Source organism: Arctopsyche grandis, chromosome 7 (assembly GCF_051622035.1).
Source record: "Arctopsyche grandis isolate Sample6627 chromosome 7, ASM5162203v2, whole genome shotgun sequence".
Classification (NCBI taxonomy): Eukaryota; Metazoa; Arthropoda; class Insecta; order Trichoptera; family Hydropsychidae; genus Arctopsyche; species Arctopsyche grandis.
The window spans coordinates 13099514-13122174 of record NC_135361.1 but is presented as its reverse complement, the minus strand read 5'-3'; the positions used below and the strand labels follow the sequence as shown (position 1 = coordinate 13122174).

Sequence of the window (22661 nt, the reverse complement as noted above, 5' to 3'; positions counted from 1 at the left end):
AGAATGCAAGTTATAGGTAGAATGCATGCTAAACCGGCATCCTTCATCTTTTATTTTGTCAGGACTACTTTTTTATGATTTTAATATAAGTCTTGTCTCTTGGTTTATTTAAATCATTTTTATTCAATATATTTATGTATGTTTGTACTTTTTCTGTCATTTTATCAATATCAATACATATAATCAAGTTTATCTTCTATCTGAGGTTTGGTCTTGAGCATATGTATCTATGTAATATATAATTTCGAAAGAGACTTTGTATGTATGTATGTTTGTTTGTTTGGTTCGTAGAATCCGTGACGTTAAATTAATTAAAAAAATAAATGAATATTCAATTAAATTTAAATATAATAAATTTAATAAAATGTTTACTATTACTATTACATATTCAAGCGGTTTATATTACATATACTGAGCGAAGCCTGTTAAAAACACTTATAGTATTATATAATTTGACTATTTTTCTTACAAATGGGGCCGAAAAAGTAGCTTAGAATGGATATAAAAATATCAAAGTTGCCGTTTTACAAATATTTTTGTTTCATTGTCGTCACCATTGCTTTGTGAACTTCATTGGAATTAACAACAGTTTCGTTTATTATTTATACATTTTTGCATAAACTCGAAGCAACACTAAGAACTGACTATAATCATCAGGTCAACTAATTATACATGATAAAAGGTGTCATTCTTATTCTTTTGTAAGTAAGTATGTACATTTTATTGCTATGCAAAAGATAATCTCGGATTTGTAGCGATTTTAAACACGATTTTTTATTTTTTATTTTATTTTATTTTATTTTATTTTAAAAAATCAATACCACAGAGACTTGACAGGTTGCCCCAAAGCGTCAATGTGATTTTAATACAAATAATAAAAATCATAAAAATTACAAAAAAAACATCATAAAAAAAATAATAAAAATCATAAATAAAAAAAAAACATAAGAAAATAATAAAAATCATAAATAAAAAAAAAAACATCATAAAAAAATAATAAAAATCAAGTAAAAAATATGTACACAAAATAAAAACAAAGAAATAAGATTGAAAAATTTATATCGTGCTATTTAGGATGTGTTCCACCAACTCAACATAACTGGCATCGAATAGGTCCAAGTATTGTGCCAGTAAGTTAAGGAGTCGAACAGCTCTCGAGAGGGGGGAGTTCATGAGCACGTTTGATTTAGCCCTAATTGGTAAAAATATATCATGTTTTCTTAAAACTCTACGATTTTCCGGGGCCCAGAATTTTAGTTTCTCCAGGATAGTGGGATTGTGAATCTCTCCTCTAAGTAATTTTACGAAATGTTTCCCAAGAAATAAATCTCTTCTCTTTGCCAGGGAGTTGAAACCCAAAGATCCCAAGACAAAGGCACTAGGGAACAGATATGGATAAAATCCAAATGTCTTCAGATATAAAAATCTAAGGAATTTCCTTTGGACTCGTTCCAACATTAGAGAGTAACGAAGTTGATAGGGAGACCATATAATGGAGCCAAACTCGAGCACACTGCGAACTAATGTACAATATAAGAGACGAATGGCAGTGAGCCCTAGTTCAGACGAATTACGGATTACGAATCCAAGGATTTTTGTTGCCCTATCACAGATATTCTCAATGTGAATGTTGAAACTCCAACTATTTTCGAAGACTATTCCCAGATCAGATATAAATAATTCTCTCTGAAGAAGAGAATCATGAAATTTATACGGATATTTAATAGGAGAACGAGAACGAGAGTAAGAAATGACCCGACACTTTAGGATATTGAAGGGAAGTTTATTAACATTAGCCCATTCATAAATAGAATTCAAATCCTCTTGCAAATAAAGAGCGTCAGGTAAATCAATTATTCTCTTATAGATTTTTAAGTCATCCGCATATAATAAAAATTTAGAATGGTGAATAGAAGATTGAATATCGTTGATAAATATTAGGAATAATAAAGGGCCAAGATTTGATCCTTGGGGAATCCCAGAAGTGGCAACATACTCATAAGAAAAGCAACTCCCAAACTTAACGAATTGACGTCGATCCTGTAAATAAGAAATAAAAAGACCAACAAGATTATAAGTAAATCCAATAAAACTTAATTTACTAACCAAAATTTTATGATCAACTTTATCAAACGCCTTCTCAAAATCAGTATATATTACATCCATTTGATTATTACAATCCAAAGTGCTGGTTATGTCATTAGAGAAACATAACAAGTTGGAAATAGCTGATCTGGCCGGACGAAAGCCATGCTGCTGATCAATGAGCATACTTTGAAAGTGATTAAAAATGTATCTGTGTAATATTACCTCAAACATTTTGGCTGGCGCTGACAAGATAGTTATTGGTCTGTAGTTCCTTACACAAGATTTATCGTCCTTCTTATGAATAGGAGTTACTTTAGAGCATTTCCATAAATTGGGGAATGAAGAGTTCCTTAGAATTAAATTAAAAATGAATTTTAAAGGTTCTAAGAGACTAACCTCACATCCTTTTAGGATGTAATTAGGGATGGAGTCAGGACCGGAAGAATAAATATTTTTTAACTTTAGAAAGCCATATTTCAGATCGGAAGAGTCAAGATGATTAATCGCTAAAGTGGGGAAAGTAAATTCCGAGTCATTGGTAGGTTCCATGGAATCAGTAGGATTATTGAAAACTGATTTAAAAAAGTCGGCAAATCCATTAGCAATGTTTTGATCACCCTCTAACAATCCAGAATCATTGTACATAATGGTCGACTTTACACGATTTACACGTTTAGAATTGATGAAGTTCCAGAATTTCTTAGGGTTTTTAACTATGGAACTTTCACAATCAGCTACATAAACATTATATGCATTATTAATTAATTTCTTAATTTCCGTACGTAAAATACGGAAATTATTTAAGATAAGAGGATTGCTCGATTTCTTCCAGAGTTTATGTGTTTGATATTTACTTTTTAAGAGATTAATAATTTCTTTAGTAAACCAAGGCGGATAAATCCTTTTACTCGTCACTAATCCTTTCAACCGAAAACAATCATTAAAAATAGAATATATAATGTCATAGAAATTAGAGAGGGCCAAATTAACATCTTTGCACTCATAAACTCGCTCCCATTGACAATTACAAAGAATATCATTTAAATATTTGAAATCAACATTTGTAAATAACCATCCATTTAGGACAGAGGTATTAAGACAGTTATTTATTAAACGAAGTGAGGAATAAGTTATAGTTAATTTTAAATGAATATCAAGAGCAGGATGATAGCTGTCTTCAGGAACCAAGGAATCAACTGAATTTGAAATAATAATATTCTGACAATCTAAATTTGTTAATAGAAAATCCAACATGGAATTATTAAAATAGTTTCGAATAGTATTAATTTGTTTTAAGTTGAATAAAGATATAAAAAAATTCAGGTCATCAGGAAAACAGTTAGAAGAATTCAGATTAAAATCTCCAGATATAAAAATGCGACCATTACTTAAATGTGAATAATTAGATATAATTAAATCAAAAAATCGCTTATAAATATTTGGTGGAGATCTTGGTGGAAAATAAATAGTACATATGTATATAAAAAAAGGAATGTTAACAAATCTTAGTTTTAGCCATACACATTCATGAATGTCCTCAAGATGACTAAGTCTTTCAACCGAAATAATATTTGTATTTTTAACTGCTAGAAGAACACCACCACCTCTGGCAGATCTATCATGGCGATATATATTGAAACTGCTGTCAAGTACTTCGGCATCATGTACAGATGAGTTTAGCCATGTTTCAGTAATAGCAAGGACGTCAATAGATCTAGAAGCGGCGTTGTTGTAGAATTCCTTGAGTTTTGTATTTAAACCCCGCACATTTTGATAATAAAGTTTAATGTTACGGGTCACGGGTTTGGGCAATCGGTTTCGAAGAGATTTTTTTGAGAAATAACCATTCTCTTATGCCAGTACCCATAGGCCAAAATTCAGGATTGATAATTATATTAAAAGTTTCAGTATCTACACTAATTTTAAATGACGAGCACATGTCAGTTTTAGCAACCTGAGAAACGTTGATTCTTTTATTTTTAATTTTATTTAATATGAACTGTTTCACAGTATCACAAGTGCAGTTATTTGCCAAATTAAAAACGTGTACATTCTTCAATTTCGGAATAGTGGCCACCTGTAAAGTTTTATCAGGTGCTCCAGATCCACGAGTGTATGGCAGTCTCCCAGAAGAAGTCCCAGCGACCTGACTGAACGAATTTGAAGGATCTACAGTAGAAGCAGAAGCAGGAGCACAAGAGACAGGAACATAATCAGATGTTGAAGCAGAAGCTGATGTAAGTGTAGCTGAAGATGAAGATGGCAGAGGTGAAGCAGTAGAAGATAGCGCTGCGACCTGACTGTAAGATTTCGCAGGTTTTATAGGAGAAGGAGGAGAAGCAGAAACAGAAACAGTAGAAGCAGAAACAGTAGCACACCCAGGAGTAGATGCTGAAGCTAAAGCAGACGCGAGTGAAGTTGAAGCTGAATAAGGCGGAGGTGAAACGGTAGAGGATGCCGCTATAACGTCATACGGGCATCTGACAGGTGTTTGTTTATGTACTGTAGTATTGTTACATTCAGTTATGTACATAGTTCTACGTCAAAAATTTCCCAATACATTTTATTTGCTAAATATATTCAACCCATGAAAGAAATCGTTTGTAAAAATTATCTAAGTATTTATCCTGCTTGATTCTTATTTTAATCACGTTTTAAAATTCTCGGCAAAATAACAATTCAATGTGCTCATATGAATTGTTGCCGCATAGAATTACCGCTTAAAGGAATTTTAAATTTCAATTGGAATCTTAATGCTTATTTTAACATTATGACAAGATGGTTTAAACGTGGCACAATTCACATTTCAAAGTTTAAATCGAACAGCGTAAACTTCAACCTGTCAATCTTATTCGCTAGCCATAAACACTTCTAGTGTTTAAACGAGTTCGAAAATAGTAATCGATCTACACACATATCTATCGATCTGTTCAACGTTAAGTCAATCGAATCGAAATTGATTTCGCTAATTCCTAGATCTGCTTTATTTCGTTTGCCAATACCTACTAAGCAAGGTATCTGTCGAATGAGGAAATGAATGGTTAAAAATTGATTGCAACACATGTATGTATATGTATACTACTTGATATATTACACTCGGCTACGGGAATATTGTATATTTAAATTGATTAAATTGCAATTATCGACTGGTTGGCGAGATCGTTGAAACGAATAGTTGTAATTGTTCATTCTGAAGTATTTACTGAATTTCGACACATTCGTTTCGATATACGAACAAGCATACATAGGGTGCATTGTTATGTTGAAAAAAATGTGTGCCACATCGTTGATGCGATGTTTGTTTGGCACGCATTCAATTAACCGGGCACGCAAAATCGAATTTGGAATTTAAAAAAAAATTAACTGCCTATTTTTGCATGCAACTTTTCGTAGTTATTTTTCTGTGTATAGACAAGTAAGGACTATTTTTCAAAACTACATAAGACGCCTCAGTAGAGGATTCTAAGCACAGTCTGCACGGCCGTATTTGATTCATTCGACTTCACCTTTCTAACCTTTTCTCTTCCTTTCCTTTTTTTCATCTCTCCAGATCCTCTTCCTCTTCTCTATTTTCCTACCACACCTTACTTTTATTTTTATTTAAATACTCCGCCTCTTCTATATTACTATCATTTTAAGTCTTTAAGAGGGCTGGACAGCAGCGCCTTGTCCATACAAACGTACTATACTTCTCCCTTCCTCAATTATGGCACTAGAGAAAGTATTTTTTAATATGCTATGGATATCCACCATTGGGGTGCATCTATCGTTTTATTTTTTTGATTAATTATTTTTTATAGGAGCTAGGAGCCGCCAAACATCTATAAAATCGCCTCTTTTTTACACCCACGAAACGAGTCCAGCGTGCTTATTTAACGGTCGATTTAAAAAAAAAAATACGCCGATAGATGCACAGAAAGTATCTTTCTCATACCGATGAGGAATTTTTTTTTAAATTGGTCTAGTTTTGGAGGAGAAAATAGTTGAATACGAAACCTCGATTTTGTCAATTTAAAATACGTTTTATCTGGTCGAAGCGCAACTGTCGCATTCACTCAATATATATATTGTCACATTCACTCAATATATACATACACTCAATATATATATCGAAGAAAGGAACGGTAACAAAATTAAGGTTTCGGGTGTACAGCCCTCTTAATCCCTTTCTGTTCAGATACAACACGTAACTTTAGTTAGCCTTGTACAGCTGTTTTATTGAGGTTGAAAGCAATATTTTACTAATTGACTAAGTTAAAACATTTTCTACATCATTCGTTTTTAAACTCCTGTCTACGAATCGGCCGTGGCTCGAATACAATTTCTAAACGGTGCGCTTTTAAGTTTTCAAAAAAAATATGAATTTTTAAAAGAGCGGCGTAATAGAGGAAGATATAGAAATGATTTATTTAAAACTAATGGACCTAATGGATGTTCCTAATTTTTTATATTTTACAATGATGCCGTTATCAGGTTGCCCCTGAGATACATCTATGGTATTAAACTTGTTCGACAGTATATGTGGTGATATAGTGGGTAGGATGGTTTTTGTCAATTGGACGAGGAACCGTTTCAATAATGAAATTAGATAAATTGGAAAATTATGATAAGAAATGATCGACTTGGAGTCACAAATATCCAAATCTGACCAGAAGCACTACATATAATACTCGGAATAAATTCGATTAAATTGGGGTTAGCCCACAAGATTGAACCTGACAACCTCTCGGTGGTTAGCAGTAACCACCAAGATATGCTGCTGGATAAATGATTGCCACTGTCAAAATTTAAGGGTCTTACCTCAAAACATTGTCCTGAAATTAAGGACTATCTTAGAAGAAATCTCCGTATTAGCACTCTATTCCGGGGAGATGACCAACTCACTAATTTTTCACGAAAAAATCCTGGTCGAGTTGAGCTCAGATGGACATAATTATTTTTCCTATTATATTTATTTATTGAAAAATCAACAGACAACAGATGTAGAAATGCATAAAAGTAAAGAATAAATGTAACAAAATTACATCTGAGCCCAATTATAGATATTTAAAAATTACATAAAATGGTACATAGAGATAAACAAATGAAAAAGAACAGAATAAAAACTAAAACATGACTAAATAGAACGGTGCATAACTTATTTTCATCGGTTCACAGGTATAAGAAGATTAGAATGCTTTGTACGTAAGTACATACGTACAGAGTAAAATACATGAACCGACTTGAAATATTTGCAGTAGAGAACCGATCGGTGCATAGGACTTAAGGAAAATATGCTCGTCGACCCGTGTCGTGGTTGGTAGTTCTAGTGGTCCTTCTACTCTTAGCTCGCAGTGGGGTTTTTATAGTACCCAGGGAGGGTTGGTCGGTCGCTGTATATGTATGAGAGAGAGTAGCTCGAGTTCAACTGGTGAAATGTGGACGTAATGGAATGCGGGAACAAATCTTATAAATATAAATGAGGCAATACTTTTAAGAAGACAAACAGGTGATGACTCGGAAGAAGAGAGGGAGTCAGATCTTAGCCTGGGGCTACTTAGCGGAATGAAGGCCGTATAACGTGTTGGCCATTTTCCTTATAAAATCGCTCCCTCTTCTCCTTCTCCTCCACCACTCGTTCTCGGGGTGGACCTCTCGTCCTCTTTTGATCAGTCGGGAACGCTTCGATGGAACGGGACAATTCTAGATAATGCGGGAGCGAAATCAATCAATGTTGATGTAAACTGTTCGATGACGAAAACATGCGTCTTTGCCGCTTAAATTCTAAATTTAATTTCAGTAAATGAATGGCAAATATTTATGCGATATGATGATAGTTTTACGACGCACATTCTTTTTTCAAATAATGATAATTGTAGAAGAATTTTACTTTGTTTTCCTCGAGCCGATGATTTGAAATTTTTATATGAACAGTATAAGTTATGAACAATAATGTTTATGTTAATATAATTGTAATATTATTATGTAAGGTGTTGATAAAAATATCAATATCAAAACGACTATACTCACATTTGAAAAGTGGGTATTAATTATTTCTCAATAGTTATAATGTAATAAGATATTTTAATCGACGTTGTCTGATAATAAGAACTCTATATTTATTGGATTATTTATCTATTGAATATTTAACATTTTGACGATTATTTGCATAAAATGCTATCAACTGAAGGGTCATGGGTTCATCATTGGCCCGCTGTTACTGGCCAGAACTAGGATACATGTGACTCTAGATCAATCGTTTCCTATGAGAGTTTGACAATTTATCTGATTTCATTATTGAAACAATCCCAAACAAATTAGCAAGCCATCCTCATTTCTCACCATTATTTGAATATAATTTCAAATTTATAATAATTTTTTTATAAATTTATATAAAGTACATCTGTATAAATTTGGCCATATTTGAAATTCGTTTTGACACCATGGTAAATATCAATTTTTAAATTAAAAAAATGTATATATGTACATATGTACATATGTAGCAATGAGATAATCTAATACGATGAATTAAGGGGTATATTTTACATAAATATTTCTATTTAAATTTCTACATGTTATTCACATTTGTTTATATTTTTTTAAATTTAAAATATGGATAGCGATTATTTGTATGAAATTACTTTTGTGTTTTGAAATTCATTTTTGTTTGCATGCTTTCATGATTTCTTTGCTATCAATTGTAGCTGTCATAAGTGAGATTAATCAGTAAATGAGATTTCGACTTTACAGGTAAAAGAATATTGACAGTTTTTATAACGAAAACTCGTTTACTTAATGTTTCATATCCCAAGATGTTCCTGTAAGTAGATTTTAAATTCGAACAGCGATTTTAAATATCTCTTGCAGTCCTATAGAAATATTTAATGGAGTGATTAGAAATTTAGAGAATTGTAAAAATTTGAAACTTGTGTAAAAGAGTGTCGTGTAGGTCGCATCATACATACCTTTTGGGAATGTAATCCGTCATTGCAATTTAATAGCAAATCTGAGAATTTTTCATTAGCGAGGATGCGACAGGTGCGCCGCGGAAAACTTTCGCCGAAGTTTTCCTCGAAAGCGTTCAATTAACACTTCTCAAAGTGCGATTAAGTTTTAACGCGAGCCGATTCTCGCGATAATAATATTTATACACGGACGGGCGGTTACGTGGTGTTATTACCGAAGCGGTTTTAAAATTCGTTAAATGTGTATTTTGATTGATTGCATGCCAATAGTCGTGTAACAATGTTTGTTGGAAAGTTTGATCGACAGCGTCTGAAAGGTTTTCCGAACTATGAATAGAAAATCCGTTTCTTTCTCGGATGAATTTCAAATTTTTCCATTGGCCGTAAATTGTATTTGGTCCGTGTTTGCCTCGCGCAGATATCGCAGATATAATTGAATTTCAGCTACAGGCTTGAGAATGATTCCAAGGAAACATGCCTGCTTCTGTATACTATGAATCTCGCAATACGCTTCTTAATTCATTTATCGAGCACCGTGCGCCGATCTTACTTCCAATTCCAAACACAAATTATATCATGCATTTCAATTTTACTATGAATGATCAAATAGTATAGTTTCAATTAAAATAAAGTGCTTTTATTAAAGTGAATAGTCTCATTTTTACAAGCATATTTTCAACACAACACAACATATAAACAACGTTTATATGTTGTGTTGTGTTGTTATAATCGTAATTATATTTGTAATCATATATATAAGTTTAATAAAATTCTATTTTGGAATTATATTAATTCATTAGCAATTTGCTATTTAATAATAAATAAATAATCGTGTAAGCGTGATATTTGTAGTTGCGTATTGTTGAGCGCTCAACGATCGTGCGCGATTTTAGTAAGTGCGCAACGGCCTGGTTGCCTCCAAGAACAATGTTGTTTATGGAATAATTGGTGAAAAATTACTTCAAAATGACTAAGGCTTAAGATTAAAAATCTTAAGTGTCCAAGATCCAAGATATAGATCTTAGACACTCAAGAGGGTAAAAATAATACTGATGTTACAGTCCGTGTTCGTTCATGAACATACTTATTGTTGCGTAGCGGTGAGTTCATGATCCAAATGAAAGGCCAAAGTCGCTATGTACCCCCTTATAAAGGACAAGTTGCTCACCACACCTTCTCCGATCTGTTTATGTACCTATTGTCTAGGCACGCACTGTCTTAAGTGAGTTTCGCGCTTTCGTGCTCTCACGCTCTCAGGTTCTGAGAATTCTACTGGCCACTTACTGAGTTCCGTTTGGCCAATTCGGGGGTCTCCATTTTTAACCCCCGAATTCACTTAGAAGGCGGATACTCTCTCTCGTGTTACCACGTTACAATATTAATTTGTTCATACACGAGCTATTGGTTTCAATTTAAATGCTAAAAGTATTTTCTTTAAATAGATTCCCACCAGGTGTCGCATGAAACTTTCGGCTGTCAAGTATTATAAATGGGAAATCCTCTGGAAACTGCATTACAACGTTGATACAATTCCCATTTCCATTATAACTCAAGCTACGTATATATGCAATTGAGATAATGGAAGATGGACGAAACTATTGAGAGTACTTCAACGTATGTTTAATACTTTTTGCATGGACTACCTAGTTCATTTTTTTCATTTGTTCTTTTGTGTACAGTATTACTGGCCAGATTGATTCGTGTATAAACAAACTTGAATGTTAATTTACGAACGAGATAGCACACGTGTATGAATATGTAAATAGTGTTTATGTTCTAAAAGTTTATCAATGACTTTTTTTATATTAATATAATAAAGCAACACTAAATGTACAACATAAATTCGGGTTTTTGATTATTAAAAGAAAAGATTCACCGAATAAGTTGATATTGTTCAGTTTAAATTTTTATCTGAGCGTGGTTTATATTGAAAAACATCAGCTATGCATAATGTATGCATGTAGGTTTTCAACTGATAAAATTACAATCAGGACTCTTTTTTTATATAATGCTTGCATTCCACGGGATATCGCATAAAAAATACTTGATTTCGCACGAAGTCTATGTAAACACCTTAAACAAAGGTGGAAGGTTATGGTGAAATATTCAATATTTTTCTTTTTTTTTGAGAATTTATATTAAATTTAAACCGCATAAATAGAGACCGGATTGTATAAAAAATTTAAAATGTACATATAGAAGCAGATATTCAATTTTGCTACTGAATATACATATGTACATTATATGTAGTTTTTATGATATTTTCGAGTGTACCGTAAATCCATTTTGAAGTCACAGTTAAGGCAAAAAGGTTGATAAAGTTACATTGTACAAAGTTACACAAAAAAGGTTGAAAAAAATACGTATGTAAATGTTTTATTAAGAATGGTTTTAATTTATTTGTATTAAATTAAATATTTTTATATGACGGTGACGCAGTTGTCAGAGTCGGTGATGATCTGCGGCGATACGTTTTGATTTGTCGCTTTTGAGTCGAATTGTGAAAATCTAATCCGATGTTCCGGTCGGTGCAAGAGGCGGGTGTTGCCGGTTTCCGGTGCTAATTCGTTTATCCGGAATCTGTCATACGTCCACGACGACTAAGTTGCCAATTCAATATGCCTACCCCACTATGACTGAAATTTAAAGACACTATACAACCAGTCGCCGATGTAAAATAATCTATACTATTATATAATATTTAATATTACATTTTTTAATTTTTGAAATTATACCTTTCCATAGCGATAATATTATATTTAAAATTTGCAATAAAAGTTCGAGCAACACAATTGAATGAACAACTTCAGATAGCAACAGGTTGTCGCTTACTGAACTGTACGGGTAAAATGCTTTATGACATTAAATTTAAAAAAAATCTGCACAAAGAATCAGTTATATTTTCTAAAAGTTTTGTTGCGAAGCCTTTATAACGTCTATATTTTAGAAATTTTCACAGCAATATTGTTTATTTTAAGTGAATGAATGTACATATTTATTTGAAAACGTTAAAGTTTTAAAGACCAAAATACAGTCAAAGCCTATGATAAAATTTCGTGGAAAATGTGAATTTTTCCTGACAATGTAACTAGACAGCGGAATATGTTTATCACTAAAAAAAGTGATAAACTTCACAAAATTTCGATCTCATAACTTGTCGTATGTACAAAATCATTTATTTTTCCTACAAAAATCGGAAAAACGAATATGGAGAGTTTTCAATATCTCGTCTTATCTAGCGTTCAGTTTGTATTCGAGTTTTCTCTTCGAATGAATTCAACTTGAGAAGCTGAAAAGTAATTTGGAAAAGCTAGAGATTCTTGATGCGAAGCCAGGTTTGGCGTGAAATTTGATTACAATTTAATTTTTGATCAATAATAGATAAAACCAAGTGCGAAAATTCGCTCGATAAACTTTTATCACACAAAACTCGATTTGGACCGTGTTATATTATGCATGTATGTACATATATATTACCTATATATATGTATGTATATATAAATGTATAATGGTTTCTTCACTAATTATTTTGAACTGTGCCTCGGATAGATAAATCTCGCAGTGTGTTACACCACGTTTCAGATATTTCTCTGGTGGCGAGAAATAGAGATCGTTGGAATAAAAAACGATTAAGGGGCGAGAATGGAAAAGATTGCGGGAGTAAAAAGGAAAAATGTGCGAGAGGACGAACGTGTTTTATTGGCATCATCACGGAATTCCTGGGACCTTCGAAACGCACACCTTGGCGATACGGTCGACGACGCCAACTTTCTTCTTCCTCTTCCATTTTGTTGCAATTTTTTTTCTTTTTTTGCTCACAGCAAATCCGTATAACGACGATCTTGTCCCTCGTCTGCAAAAGTTTTATCTCTCTCGCTGTATAAAGTTCGAACGTCCGTGCTGAAACGCAAAATTGATGACTTCTTCGACGTCGCATTTCGTCATATTCTTATAAGGTTTTTATTATACGTGTACTTAGACGTTTCAAAAAGAAAAGTATGTATTTTAATTACGCAATAATTAAGACGGTTCACTGTGCTAAAAGTTCAGGCGGAATTTTTATAGCGTCGTTATGAAAATCTCTTAATTTGTTCGGTGACGTCGAAGAATTCGTAAAGTCTTAAAGAGATTTCTTTAAGAATTTTAATTTGAGTGAAACATTTTATATTGAAAACTAAACCGTATCATAGTAAATGTTATGTTCGAAATATAATTCATTTAAAATACATCCAACACTCTGTTATTTTTTGCATGTATTTTGACAGTATTAAAAAAACATAACATAACAAAAAAGTAGATAACAAAAAAACTAAACAATGTCTTGTTTTATTTATTTACGCATACCTATTAAAAATGATAAAATTATTTCAATATACATACATATTTGTATGTATGAATATATAAATATTCAGCCAACTACTTCTTAAATTACAGTATAATTATAATCAGTATAATTACGAATTTTGATTTAAGTACAGCTGTACCTAAAATGTACTGAATAGGTTTTGCAACGATGTGGGTGATATAATTGTTCAATTTTTTTTTAATAAAAAACATGGAAATTTATCTAAACGTAAAATTGTGTAATTGTGACACAATTTGGCGAAATTGAAGTATTGAATTAAAGATTAGTGCATTTTATTTTTATTTTCATATTCAATCAATGCCAACCTTAAACTTGCATACACACACTTACTTGAAAAATAAGCATCAGTGATGTCCCTTTGCCGATCTTAGGCAAAGTTCAAAATGCCATCCTCTCCAAAAATTTTATATAATCGATCATTTTTTTCATAATTACATATAATAGTACATATACATAGATAAATATTATAAATTACATTTTTACATGGTGAATTTATTCCAAATGTCTTCAAAGTGATTTAATATCATACATTTATTTAATGGAAATACATATGTATGTTATAAGGTTGCATTTTAACAATTAACATAATAACAATTAACTTAATTAGGATGCATTTATCTAGATTGTTCTTGAGTGACAAATTGTTTACGCACATTTCTATTTTCCATGTCAACGATTAAGGTAAAGACACAGAGAGGTACACGGCACGCGTTTTTTTTAGATAGTTTTGCACATGCGAAAAAAACCGCTAGATGTACCTATTCCGGTACGTCAAATATGTACCGCCCTGTTCCATCGCAAGCCTCACCCACTGAAGTGGTTTTGGTGATATTTTATCATTGTATTAACAAAGGTTTGACAGCGTTCGGTAACGGTGATTCCCATATTTGAAGAAATATAGAAGAAACTTGTCGTTTTCAACCATTTTTTGGCAATCCTGGCCGCCGATCTCTGATTATAAGATTCAACTTCAATTTCAAACCATAAATTCCTTTACAAAACCACCCGTTGAAATATAGAGTGAAACATGAATAGAAAATAAAAATCAAAAAAACTTCGAATCGAAATATAATACAATTAATTAAAGTACAATTAGGGCGAAACACACTGAATAGTATGGGACGTCACGTCCCATTGTAAACAGTGGGTGTTCCCAAACTGAATTCGGGTGTAGTTGCACGTGCAGAATGCATATGTTTGGGATTTCGCACGTGTATGCATAAGTTTCTCTTACATTCCTTTAAATATGGGATTCACCGTTATCGATCACTCTCAAGCAAGGATAAATACAAGGATAAAATATCACCGAAAACACTCCAGGGGGTTATTTTTGGGACTGTGTACCATGTTTATGGGCTAGGGGTGTTGCATTTTTTTCGCATGTTTAAAAGTATTTAAAAAAAACACGTACGATTCAGTGTGTTTTCGCCCTTATTTATTTCGCTTGATTTGTGGCAATCTTTAAAACACTACATTGGTGGGGTCTAATAACGTGATATATCCAATATTCGGCTTGATGTCTTACATATACATTAGTTTCTTTGACATACTTTTCATATTTGAGGGCCTTGAAAGACCAATTTTCCGTTAAAAAACACGTTAACGCCTCGTCGAACAAAACTTTCGTCGACATTTTCATTAGAGGCATGTTTTAGTGGCCTCAGGGCACTTAAATGCAGAGAACTTCTGCGGCGACTTTAACGCCATCAAATTATGCACTTTTCTCTGTGAAAAGTCTCATCTTCCATTAATTACTTTCCCTTTTGCGCGTTTTTTGTGACGGCTCGTCGTGTCCCGACAGCATGATTGCCATCCATGCCGCTAGTTATTTCAATATATGGGTATGTGCCTATCTAGGGAGAATTTGATATGTCTATCAACCCCTTGACCCGTTTATTATTTACGGACCGAACCTGTGAATTGATGTGTTCACGTGGAAATTTATAGATCGTAATTCGCAGCTCGGGAATCCCCACGCGAGAGGGAAAGTTGATTGATTTCGCTCTGGCAGAATATAGAGAGTATTAAAAGTGATGGCGAACATCATAATCCTCTACTAAATCTAGCACTAACCTCGGAAAATATTTCGCCACAGATCCTTAGATATTATATATAATATAAAAAATATACCTACATAACACGCGTCTATCATAAAATTAATAATATTTAATAATTTTATCGCACATAATGCGTCAGCTATTGGGCTATAATTATGCTATTTAGTCAAATATATTAATAAAAAAGAATGTGATTTTATCGCGCTTCTTTTATTTAATTGTTTTGCATTTTTGGCCTCGTCGCATTTCATGATTGGCTTAATTTGTTCGCATCGTTGATGATAAACGATGATGATAAGTCTTTATCTATTCGTCGTTTGCGGTACTTTGTGCATCAATGTCAATAGTAATTGGGCTAAATAATTGAGACTCATATAATGCGTGTCTGGCGTTTAATTTAAAAGTTACAAATCGGATAGTTACAAACCCAGAAGAAAATTTCACACTAGTAAAGCAGACTCGATGGTGAACTCAATCTCCTATTCGATTTTGCGGTGAGCTTATAGAGAGTGGATATTATGCAAATTTTTCTCCCCCTCTTGAATTTCTTCGCTTCATTTTTTTTTCTATATTCGTTTAGGTTTGAGATGAGTTAATATTTTGACTGTTGAAGTTCGGCTGAAGTTGGTCGTTAATGTGTGCGTAGATTTGGGAAGTAATTTGCCCTTCCTTAACGACTTGATACGATCTCAGTTCCGCGTTTTAATCACTCTACGCTGTTTTGGGCTGCTTTGATTTCAGGTATAGGCTATGCGATATGTCTAATCGACGTGTACATGGGGATGTACTACAATACCATAATAGGCTGGGCTGTTTACTACCTTTTCGCGTCCCTGCAAGAGGAACTGCCTTGGACCAGTTGTGGAAACGAGTGGAATACCCCTGACTGTGCTCCCGTAACCACACAACCAGCCAATCCGAATTCAACCAGTCCTGCTAAGGAATTCTTTGAGTAAGTTTTATCCGTATTACTTTTACTAAAGGTAGATATAAAGAATTTAACTAGTTTTTTTTAATATTAGGCGAAAAGTTCTGGAACAATACAAATCTGATGGATTGGACAGAATGGGCCCTATAAAACCTTCTTTAGCACTGTGCTTGTTTGGAGTGTTTGTTCTGGTTTATTTCTCCCTTTGGAAAGGTGTTCGCAGCACTGGAAAGGTATTCTGATAAAAATTCCGAGTTTGTTTAGTGTGCTTGCTAAATGTTTACATTAAAATATTGATTTTTTTTAGGTTGTTTGGGTGACGGCTTTAGCTCCATACGTTGTTCTTTTGATTTTACTAGCGAGAGGTGTAAGTCTTCCTGGAGCAGGTGAAGGGATTCGATATTATTTAACACCAGAGTGGCATAAGTTGCAAAATTCCAAAGTTTGGATCGATGCGGCTTCTCAGATTTTCTTCTCGCTCGGTCCTGGTTTTGGAACACTACTCGCGTTATCCAGTTATAATAAGTTCAACAACAACTGCTACCGTGATGCTATTCTGACTTCTTCCATCAATTGCTTGACTAGTTTCTTGGCAGGATTCGTCATATTTTCAGTGCTTGGGTACTAAAACTTAAATGAATAAATTTTAATGATCGAATTTTAAGTATTTTTTTTTAAATTAAACTGTTTTTATGATAGGTATATGGCGCATGTCCAGAATAAAAAGATCGAAGAAGTCGGCCTGGAAGGACCCGGTTTGGTTTTTATAGTTTATCCAGAGGCAATAGCTACTATGAGTGGTTCAGTGTTTTGGTCCATCATATTCTTCCTGATGTTGATCACTCTTGGATTGGACAGCACTTTTGGAGGACTCGAAGCTATGATAACGGCACTGTGCGACGAATATCCCAGAGCTCTCGGCAGGAGAAGAGAGTTGTTCGTGCTCGTTTTGCTCATTTTGATTTACATTTGCGCTTTGCCGACTACTACTTACGTGAGTACCCTTTTCACTTTATATTCTTCGGTCCGGTGAGAATAAAATATACGTTTGCAGTCTAAAGGTGTATTTATTAGTATCGTTTATATCCCCCATTGCTTTGTGGAGATCTGTGAGATTTGTCGTGTTCGAGTTGGAAGGGGCCCTGGGGAACGTTCATCGGTGTGTTCAATGCAGATCTTGATAAATGTCGTCCTTTAAGCTTTCAATGAAAAATTTAATGAATATTGCAGGGATGATCAACATTTTTATAACAAATTTCTGGATACTATTTACGACAAGCTAATTTAATCTTTAAATTTGACATCCTATTGCCACTTATGGAGATTACAATAAGTACATATGTAATATATTTGAGTATGAATTTACTGTATGTATTACGCTGCATTTTTATGAAACAAAGATACATACATAAGTATGTATATATGTAAGTCAAAAATCTTCGTTCTGAGAAAATCGACTTTTTCGAAAATAAAGAAGTTTGAAGCTCTCTATTTTGTGACCTAAATCATTATTTACTAAACTAACAACTATATGAAATTTGTTAATCATTTATGTATTCGATTTAAGTATTTTTGTGATTAGCGTTTTTTCAGTAACAAGCGAGAACTTAATTCGTATTGAATTCTTTAAATATCGTCAAAAATAATTCATCTTGTTTTTTCAAACGACAGAGCGTGTTGGAATTAAGTTAAAATAGCTAATTTTCGACTTAAAGCTTTCTGCCGATATACATATAAGCGTTATAAAGCTTGGTCTAATCTAAAAAAAAATAAACTTTTCAAAAAAATAAAATATACATACATATATAATATACATATGTATGTATATACATATGTACATATATTTAATTTTTATAAGAATTTGCATAAGTATGACATCGCTTTAAAATGCATCAAATTTTAATTCAAATGTTTATAGCACGCTTGTTACCTGCTGATAAACGTTGTCAAATATTGAAATTTAACAATGAAACTTGTATGCAAAATAATTTCGTTCTGGAAAAATGGTAAATGGTAAAATCAAATTTTTAAATTTGATTTTTATGTAGACTTTAATTTAGTAAAATTATCATTTACAGCGAATCATTAATTAATAAATTAGTCTAAAGTTAAAGTTAAAAAAAGTAGGACTATATTTATTTGGATACGAACGGCATTTTTTTTTAGATATACATACATACATTGAAAAAGGTTGATAACAGCATATGGATATGTATCCGTCAGCGTTTGCGATGTCTCCCTTGAGATATTTCCTTTCACAAAAAGAAAAAAAAACACCGACAATTATTTGCAATGTATATGTATATGTATGCAGTTGATAAGCACTTGTATCTTCAATAGATTTCGAAACGTGTTAATTTACAGGTAATAAGTAGGTAGATCGATTGCCCATCAAGTTAATGATTGTATCCACACAATATACACACCTAACAATAACGTTTTGGTTGCCTTCGTACACAAATTAATGAAGATTGATTGGATAAATTAAGTAGTTTCAACCGTGGAAGAAATAATCGCATTGCTCGAAAATAGGTATTTATCTTAACTGTAGAAGATACCCATACCGAAATGATGGGAGAGTTTAGTTAACACGAGGAAGCTTTTAACAAGTATCGACTGACTTCGGAGGCGATTTGCTTCAAGGCAAGGGTCAAATGCTAGTCGCGCTCGCAATAAATAGTGAGGTCGTATATTTGGGAATTTTGTGTTTGGGTTTTATTTTATTTTGCCGGCATCAAGATGACTACCTTGACCGGTCAAAGGAAATCTGGGTGCCGGTTCCCGCATTAATTTATTCTTCACGTCCAAGATAGCGGTTACCCTCATGTTACATTCATAGTTTTCCACCACGCTATGAATACGTGGGAAAATGATAGATTTTCTGCGCGCGTTTTCAAACTTTTCCGCTTTGATATTGTTGATAATTTAATTTATTACGTCTATTTAATTAATCGGACTACCGTTTTTATCGTTATGAATTCAATTTATTATATGTTTTCATATACATAGAATCCAGCTTGGTATATTTTATTTTATTTATACCAGGAAGGCCAAACAGGTAACCCTAATCCGCCTTCCTAGCCAGAAACATTGCACATTTGAAACGAAAAGTATAATTATATGAAGTAAATACATATTACATCCATAGAGACATCTATGGTCAAATTTGTAAATTTTGCAGCATTTTTAAAAACAATTCAGTAAAATTCAGTTAAAAATACATATCAATAAACATCCACAGAGATATTTATAGTTAAATTTGTAAATTTGCAGCATTTTATACAATTCAGCGAAATCCGAGATTGCTGAAAACTCGAGGTTTGCGAGAAAATGGGTAAGGTTGCCAATTTGTTGGAACCGTTTCAATGAAAATCATAAAAATTTGCAAACTGATAAGAAACGATCGACCTGGAGTCACAAATCGAAGGTCTGGCCAGCAGAAACCAGTGGGATTTGAACCCGTGACAACTTTGTTCAAAGCATTATATGCGAACCACTAGTCTGCTACACATACGTGTTTTTTGGGTTTGGATAAAAAGCTTTCCTACTTGTTCCGACATAACAACGTCATCGTCATCGCCCAAACCTTGTAAATATTCCATCGATGACTTAAAATATCACACTCCGTAGCCCTTCTCGCGAAAATGTTGAGATTATTGATGCGAATGACAGTTGTGAAATACTAATAAAAAATATTCAATCTATTTAATAAAATACATTCAATTTAAATCTATTCAATTCTATTCAATCTATTTAATAATATTAAATCTATTTACTATCACTTATTTTTAATAAGATACTATTAAATTATTTAAAAATGAAAATGATTTTCAAATAGAAATAGAAATCTACTATGACGGTTTCAAAGTAATTGGTCACACTCATAATCACTTTGAGATCTATAAAAATGCCTGTTACGTATATTACGTATATACATACTCTGAATGGATCAATTTATGTATTAACAAAAAATCAAAGGTATTGATTTTTTTTTAATTAAATTAAATTTAGTTTTGAATCTTTGTACTGATGTTGTATGGTATAATAAAATATAATATCTAATATATCGTAAGGAGTGAGGTTAGTTGAGGAGCAACAGCATATTCTGATGATAATGTGCCTGTTCCGGTCATGGCAGTTATCTATGGCATTATTATGCTTTACGATTAAATTTATGAGGCTAGCCCTTAACAACTAGCGTATTCGCTTTTCCGCTTTTCCACTATTCCAACGGTTCACCTTCGCCGTCGATTCATTACTTAACTTTTCACAGGTCATTTTCACGCTCAGATCTTCAACGCTCACCGTGACTAGGTCGAAACCTTGACATTACATTTCCCAAAAGGAGAAAAAAATAACAGTTGTGGATATATGTAAAACGCAACACAATAGCGTGCCGGTACCTATTTTGACTATAGTCATAAAAAAAGTCGATAAAAGGTAGAAAAGTCAATGCGGTGGAAACGCTTTATATGTCTCGGGTACTAAAAGGTGCCGCGAACCGTTCGAGTGTCGTAAAGTGGTACTGATTAGTTCAAATGTTTTCAGGGCGGAGTATATTTGGTGAATTTGCTCAACGTCTATGGACCTGGTCTGGCTATACTCTTCGTCGTGTTTGTCGAAGCTGCCGGAGTCTGCTGGATCTACGGAGTGGACAAGTTTTCAGCGGACGTCGAGCAGATGATCGGTCATCGTCCTGGAATATTCTGGAGGGTTTGCTGGAACTACATAAGTCCTGTGTTCCTACTGGTATAAAATTTTACTTTGCATTGATTTCAAATTGATAAATATCAGATGTATGATTTTTCTTATTCTTGTTTTGTTTCAGTGCATTTTCATATTTTCACTACTGTCCTACAAAGATATGCTGGGAGGAGAATATGAGTATCCAGATTGGAGTATAACTGTCGGCTGGGTACTCACGGCATCTTCGGTCATCTGCATCCCGCTCTACATCGTTTATAAGTTTTGTATAACACCTGGCAGTATTGTGCACGTAAGTCTTTTAACACTTTCAGTAGTATTACAAAATAATAAGTACATAAATAATTCGCGCATTTTGAGAAAGCTCTCACATTCGAAGCAGGAGTTCAAATTGAAAAAATGAAATGAAAGACTTTGTATATCACTCGGGACATTTAGGCTTTCTTTAACCCTTTGAATGCTGACCGCCGATCGGCGTTTTGCCAAAAGTCCGCGAACCTGAAATACGCCGATAGGCGTTGTTTTTTGAGTATGTACAAAATAAACAAGAATACTACCCGTTAAGCATTGAAAAAAATGCATTGACCATGGGTCGTGTAATCCATTTCAATGTTTATAAAGACTGGTTTACACCAGAATTTCTGAATTTATAATCATAGCAGAATTTCTCGATGGAAATCTCTAGCTGCTGAGTATTTTAGATTGTGGCTTGGCAATTTGATTGTGAGCAATACATTTTAACAACAATGAAGAATATGGAACTAGTTTTGGAAAAATACAATTACTAATAGATTTCTTTTGCTTATTTTATATTGTTGCAAGATATAATAGAGAGTCTATGTAAATACGCCTTTACAAAACTCGAAATCCTCGGCGGTAGTTATCTAGGGTTTGTTTAGATTAGCTTCAATTTTTATACCTTTTTTCTATTGGATTTCTAAATAATTCTATTTGGAAATGTTGGCGAAATTTTCAGCGTGGCCGGATTTAAACATTAAAGACGTCAGCACTCAAAGGGTTAGCTCAAAAGTTTTACTTGCAACACAATGCCTTGAATCTAGATTTCTACCCCTCTGCAACTAAAACAATTAAAAGGACACATTTTTTTCTAAAAGATAGATGATAGTTTTCGTGTCCATAGCTTGGAACTTGTTCTGTATGTGTACTTTGGTATATGTACTCTGAAGCTCCAGTTGGATAGAAAAGGGTCAGAAAAGTAGAAGGAATTATTCAAAAGTGATGCGGATAAACTCTTAGAAGCAACACGGTGATTGATTACACTTCCAGTTGTGCCAATATACATATGTACATATGTATATTCCGTTTGCTTAAGTCTACTTAGATAGACGTGGTTTTAAATCGAAATATACATAGTAGTTTGATTTGAAAGTTTTTCGAAATATCGATGAAAGACTTGAGATAGCAAAGTAAACGAGGCGACGAAGCGAAGCTAAAATAAACATGGTATGACAATAGAGGTGATTTTCGATTGAACGTGCTTCAATATTGTGAATTGCACTTCTGACTGTAAGTGATGCATGCGTGAGGCCGGAACAAAAGAGGGGATTACTTTC

At 33.3% G+C, this 22661-nt stretch overlaps 1 protein-coding gene across 1 annotated transcript in view; it reads left to right on the top strand.

Moving 5' to 3' along the window:
* Positions 1 to 22661, top strand: part of SerT (Serotonin transporter) — a 28845-nt gene that overhangs the window by 3789 nt on the left and 2395 nt on the right. The window contains exons 5-10 of the mRNA XM_077434152.1: positions 16197 to 16407; positions 16478 to 16616; positions 16691 to 17004; positions 17083 to 17377; positions 20932 to 21132; positions 21212 to 21379. Coding sequence (XP_077290278.1) covers positions 16197 to 16407; positions 16478 to 16616; positions 16691 to 17004; positions 17083 to 17377; positions 20932 to 21132; positions 21212 to 21379 — 1328 coding nt within the window. The remainder of the gene's footprint in view (positions 1 to 16196; positions 16408 to 16477; positions 16617 to 16690; positions 17005 to 17082; positions 17378 to 20931; positions 21133 to 21211; positions 21380 to 22661) is intronic.